Here is a 6,000-nt window from a genome sequence, read left to right as displayed (position 1 = left end):
TTGTCTCCTGAGTGTTTCTAAGTAAGCTCTAGAGGTGGAAGCTTTAAGATACTATGGGATAGGGAACAATGGAAACTTGTGAAGAATGGAAGCCAGACTGGCTCTTAAAAGATTCTATCACAGTGCTGGGTGAAGTGGAAAGAATGTTAAGTCTGGGTTTCCCCCTGTGGAGCTGCTCCCTGATAGCTTTACTCCTCCATTTCACCCAGCAAGTGAGTTTTACAGAAGCTGTTTCCAGTTTAACGAGCTGTTTGTCTCCTCTAGCAGATTCCCAAAAGGAAAAGTCAGAGAGAAGAGCAAGTTTCAGTGAAAATTATTAAACTGGTCACTTCTAACAGTTATTTACATTGGCTGAACGTTTCTGAAGAGCAAAGTCGACTCTTTTGTTGTTGTTCCTGCTACACCAACAGTGACTAACTCAGAAGTTTAGTATTAAACTAAAAAATAATTAGAAATTTGAGGTTTGATTGCGGTTGGCATTTTGGAGCCGGCTGCCAGAAAGCAGCCATCTTGGTAAAGGATGATGTCATTTGGAATATTTGGAGGTTTCACTTTATTCCTGGGTACCAGTTTTCATTAGCCATTGAATAACTGTAATCATTAGGCTAAATTTAGTTTTAAAGATAATGGAGGAGCTGAAATAAAAATCATTAAAGCCACTTCTTTATCCTTCCTAACACATTATAAACTTTCCCCAAAGTTCAAAGCAATAGAAAAAACTTCACTCCATTTTCCCTCTATATTTTGCTTCCATATGTTTGTTCTTCTGTTGACTAAGCTTGGGTAATAAAACTAGTCTGGTCGGTTTCATTTTCTGATTTTCATACATAAGTGAAAGTTGTTTTGTGTCAACAGTGTGAAGTGTTAAGAATTATCTCACCTGCTGGGCCAATTTCCTGTAAGCCTTTGTTTGAGAGGGGAGAAAGGGAAATGCAAGTTTTGATTTTGAATTACTTATTCTTTAAAACTAGAACCCCGAATTAAACCACACTAGCATAATTAATCTGTGTTTAGTTTTGACCTACTTAAGTCTTCTAGGAGTGGGCAAGATGATGGGAAAGAAAATGATGGTTATGTTGCATTCCCACTTGCATTCATCACTATTCGTATAGCAGAATGCTCTGCCTGCAGTTGCTTTGGAAAACTGGCACTTCAAAGAGATGTTTTAATCCACAAAAATTGTTTGTCTTTTTTTTCTTTTTGGATTAGATAAATGTTACTGTCTTAATCCTATTGCCCAACAGGTCCTGGCATTGTCTGCAAAATGCAGAGAGAAAAGAAAAAACTTGCACCTCGTTTAGACAATTGAGCGCAGGGTGGTTTATGGGATTATTAGGAGGAGTAAAGAGGGCGGTGTGTCTCTTCTGCAGATCTTTTCTTAACGAGGTTAACCTGTGGCTCCTGTCTCGTCGCCCTCCTCCGCTCCTCGGAGGGGAACTTTGTGTTCCGTGAGCGCTATCCGAAGCTTCCCAGGCAAGCTCACTGAGAGATCAAACTAAAAGGGCTGCGTGTCTGTTTGAAACAGATAGAGGGAGACAGGAGCACACACGGTCAGCGGAAGATGGGGCCACGGAGTCGGCGGGGGCTGGATCCCCGAGCCGGGCTGACCTTTCCACGTGTCCCCAGCACCTGCGAGGCTAGTGGGGCATTAGGTTTCTTTTTCCCAGGAGCGGGCGCGAGCCCGGAAGAGGCTGGGCGGCCGCGGGCTTAGGTCAGGGGGCTGGGAGGCCCTCCCTCAGAACACGTGCGGTTGGCGAGCGGCTGGTGCGGAGGCTGGCCTGGCTTTCCCGCCCGGGTCCGGCCAGCGCGTCCCCAGCCAGCCGGCGGACGCCAGGAGGGCGGTGGCGGGCGAGTCTCGGAGCTTTCCGCCGGCTTAGCCGAGCGGCCTAGCGAGCGCGCCAGGCCCGGCTGGAGCGAGCCCCAGTGCAATACTGCCCGAGCCCGGGCGGGGTCTCTGTTCTCTGGCAGAGGAGGTCCCTTGGCAGCGGGAAGCTCCCTCTCTTTCTCTCGCCGCCGCTCCGAGTCTGCGCCCTGGTGCCAGGCGCCCAGCTCGGCGCTCCCCTGTGCTCGCCCCGGCGCCCACTCATTCGCAGCCCAGCCCTCGCCGCCGCCGCCTCCCTGCTCCTCCTCCTCCGCGTCTCCTCAGCCCGCCGCGGCCATGGCGGACAGCGCCAGCGAGAGCGACACGGACGGGGCGGGGGGCAACAGCGGTAGCTCGGCCGCCATGCAGTCGTCTTGCTCGTCGACCTCGGGCGGCGGCGGCGGCGGTGGTGGCGGCGGAGGAGGCGGCGGCGGTGGGAAGTCGGGGGGCATTGTCATCTCGCCGTTCCGCCTGGAGGAGCTCACCAACCGCCTGGCCTCGCTGCAGCAGGAGAACAAGGTGCTCAAGATCGAGCTGGAGACCTACAAACTCAAGTGCAAGGCGCTGCAGGAGGAGAACCGCGACCTGCGCAAAGCCAGCGTGACCATCGTGAGTGCCCCCCCGGGGTGCGCCGCGGTGCTGACCTCCACCCGCCCCTGGGAGATGCTGCCTCTCGACCCCGGGCAGCCCCCGGGCTCTTCGAGGCTTCCGATGACCTGCAGCGAGCACACTCGCTGCTAAGACCCGCCGGCCCCAGAGGGTGGAGGGAGTGGGAGGTGTCCCTTCGGAGCCGCGCGGGTCTGCCCTCCCCGGGGTCCAGGCCCCTCGCGGGGTGCTGGAGGAGGCTGCTGGGACCACCCCCACCCCCCACGTTCCCTTGTCGCCCCTGGGGGAGGAGGCTCCTCCGGGAGGAGCTGGAAGCTGGCGGCGTGGCTGGGGGAGGGGGGGGCGGGGTGGGACTTTTTTCAGTCCTAGTTTGCTTGAGGGGTGCGTCCAGAATCGGGGAGTCCTACGCTGAGGGAGAGGCAGGAAGCCGGGGCCTGTTCCGGGGGCCTGGCCGGGGGTGCGGGGGGTGTGCAGCTGGGCTGGGCACTTGGTTGGCATCAGAACGGCGCTAGCTGGATCGCCCGGGGAGGGGGCGGGAGAGAGTGGCCGGGAATCCGGGAAGTGCAGTTTTTCTGGCCAGGATCGAGAGGGAAGGGCGGGTACCGGAGCTGATGCTCCCACCTCCGTTGGAAGTCCTTTCCCTGGGTGGGGGGTGGCGGCGGCCGTGTACTGCTGGGAGAATGCAGCATCTTACACCGGCTTGGATGGAGCGAAGGGTATGAAGCCTGGACCGGCTGAAACCAGGGTGAAGGGAATCGACTGACTCCTTCGCCGAGCAAGAGGGAGTTGTTGTTTTTTGGTGTTTTTTTTTTTTTTTTTTTTTGCGTGTGTTTGCTTCCTTGGCGGTGGAGTGTCTGTCTGGGGGATATTTTGGTTCGGCGTCTAGATACTTGACGGGAGAACGGGCTGTCTGTTCTCTTTCCACCTGGTCCCCGGAGGCTCCCCCAAAGAGGATAAGATTAGGTGTGTAGGTCCTTCTCGTGTAGCAGGCCTTTGGAAAGGCCACTATTAGCTGTGATGAGGCGAAACATAACTGGGAAAAGTACAACGTGTGCTCTCACCTACTATCCCTGCCGGCTAGCCACATCATTGACATGCAGAATCCCCATACTGGCAACCCTGTTGAGATCAAAACAGTTTCCCAGCCAGGAGGAGAGAGGAAAATGTCAAGAAAGCAAGGGGATGAATTGCCATAGTTACTCCACAATAGCTGATTAGGTTGAACCTTCAGATGGAGAAAAAATCGTGCATTCGGGGATGGATGGAAGATCACAACTCTGCAAAGGAAATGCGGCAAGTTTAGGATGCCCCTCTACCAGAAAAAAGTCTTCAGTGGAGGATGGACTGCGTGTATCCACCAACCACCACCCCCCTCCCCCCACCCCCCCAACCCCCACCCTGTGCTGGCTTGCACTTGGGGACTGGATGGCATTTTGAATTTGCTTAGAAAGCAGGTTTTCACCAAAGTTTCATTGGGATGGGCAGCCTAAATAGAAATCGATTGCTGAAAGACACCCCGCATGCTCCGATCCAGCTCTGGTGAATGGCATTGGAGCAATATTCAGACTGTAAAGTTCTTGAAGTGCCCTTTTGGTAGGATGGGGAGGAATTTGCAGAGGCAGCCACTTCCAAGCCTTTTCTGAAGCTTTCTTGGCTGAGAGAGATGTCTTTGGTGAGTGGAGGTTTGAGAAGAGGGGGAAGTTGGTGGAAGCAGTTTATTTAAGATTGGAGTTAGTAAATGAGAGGGTGAGTCTGGTCTCTTGGAGAATGTGAACCACCGAAAGTTGTAAAACTTGCATAAAATGGAACCTCTGGCTTCTTGCATACTGTGAGCAATTCAGGCTGTTTTTGTTTGGGAAGGAGGATGGCGGGGTGGAGAGACTGTGAAAGGGTTAGCTGTTTGACACTTGACCATATTAAAAGTAGGTCTGTAAATTGTACACAGTCACATTCATTCCTAGTGTGTAAGATCACAGGCCACTGAACACTTGGCATGAAGAGTTGTGCGAGGTGGTGGCTTCCTTGGAACTAACTTCCCTCAACTAAAACTGACATCTCACCAAATATGCTTTGTGAAAACTTCTGAGGCCTCACTGAGTCAAATTTTAGAATTGCTTTGGATGACAGCCTATAGGTACCAGAAACCTCTCCATTCTTTAATCTCTGATGAATATATTCAGGGAGATAAATAAAAAGTGCTTGTGGTTTATTGAGTTCCCTGATACCTGGCAGGTGTTACTCACGCAAATGCAGAGTAGAGATTCCTTTGAGGGTTCTGTTGGAGTTGACTGACTTAGGACACAGATTGTGGTGAGTGGGTTTGACCTTTAGGGTTTGTAATTTGGGAGGAAAAATGTGTGTGACTACATGAAGTAAGTCTGTGGATGTAAGGATTCCGTCTAATGTGCAACACTGCCATAGTCTGTGTCAAAGTTAAGCTGCATGAAATTTGCTGCTAGCAATCCAGGAAGTTTGTGAAAAGACTTAAATATTCAGTTAAGTGAAGGCCTTGGTAGATTTCTCACTAATTTTATTTGAAGAGAAGATGGTACCAGAATCTTATATTTGTCTTCATGGCTCTTACTAGTTTCTCTAATTATGATATTAACTTTAATATTTTTGAGCACAGAAGGTGATTGTGGATGTCTTTTCCTTGAACGTATTCAGCAAGGTACCTTGCTGATCAGCTACACCCTGGGAAGAGAGAGGTGTTGCTTTTTTTTGGGTGAGGGGGAGTAGTTTTAGGTTAGCAACGAACTTAAGCAGAAGGTACCAGGATTTCCCAAATACTCCCTGCCCTTCTTCCCCTCCTCCATTATCAACATCCCCCACCTGAATGGTACATTTGTTAAACCGATGAACCAACTTTGAAGCAACATAATCACCTAAAGTCTACCCAGTTCACTCTTGGTGGTGTACATTCTATGGGTTTGGGCAAGTGTACAATGACTTGTGGCACCATGATAGTGTACAAAGCAGGTCCAGTGCCATAAAAATCCCCCGTGCTCAGCCTTTTCATCCCTCACTAACCCCTGGCCACCACCAGTCTTTTTTCTGTCTTCCATCAGTTCAGTTGCTCAGTCGTAACCGACTCTCTGCAACCCCATGGACTGCAGCATGCCAGGCTTCCCTGTCCATCACCAACTCCTTAAGCTTGCTTAAGCTCATGTCCGCGGAGTCGGTGATGCCATCCAACCATCTCGTCCTCTGTCGTCCCCTTCTCCTCCTGCCTTCAGTCTTTCCCAGCATCAGGGTCTTTTCCAGTGAGTTAGTTCTTCACATCAGATGGCCAAAAGCATAGTTTTGCCTTTTCCAGAAAGTCATATAGTTGGAATCATACAATCTGTAGGCTTTTCAGATGGTTTTCTTTCACTTAGTAAGATACATCTAAGTTTCCTCCCTGCTTTTTCATGGCTTGGTAGCTCATTTCTTTTTTCTGTTTTGGCTACGCTGAGTCTTTGTTGCAGCACGCAGGCTTCTCTAGTTGAGGTTCAGGCTTAGCTGCCCTGCAGCGTGTGGGATCTTGGTTCCCT

At 51.0% G+C, this 6,000-nt stretch overlaps 1 protein-coding gene across 1 annotated transcript in view; it reads left to right on the top strand.

The window, feature by feature from the left end:
* Positions 1-1,558: 1,558 nt before the first annotated feature.
* The window catches only part of CCDC6 (coiled-coil domain containing 6), a 112,537-nt gene continuing 108,095 nt past the window's right edge, over positions 1,559-6,000 (top strand). Inside the window, exon 1 of the mRNA XM_061405043.1 lies at positions 1,559-2,470. Coding sequence (XP_061261027.1) covers positions 2,159-2,470 — 312 coding nt within the window. The 5' untranslated portion in view covers positions 1,559-2,158. The remainder of the gene's footprint in view (positions 2,471-6,000) is intronic.

This window comes from Bos javanicus, chromosome 28 (genome assembly GCF_032452875.1).
Source record: "Bos javanicus breed banteng chromosome 28, ARS-OSU_banteng_1.0, whole genome shotgun sequence".
Taxonomy (NCBI): domain Eukaryota; kingdom Metazoa; phylum Chordata; class Mammalia; order Artiodactyla; family Bovidae; genus Bos; species Bos javanicus.
Note: the sequence above shows the minus strand (reverse complement) of the source record. Positions and strands in the feature narration are given on the sequence as shown.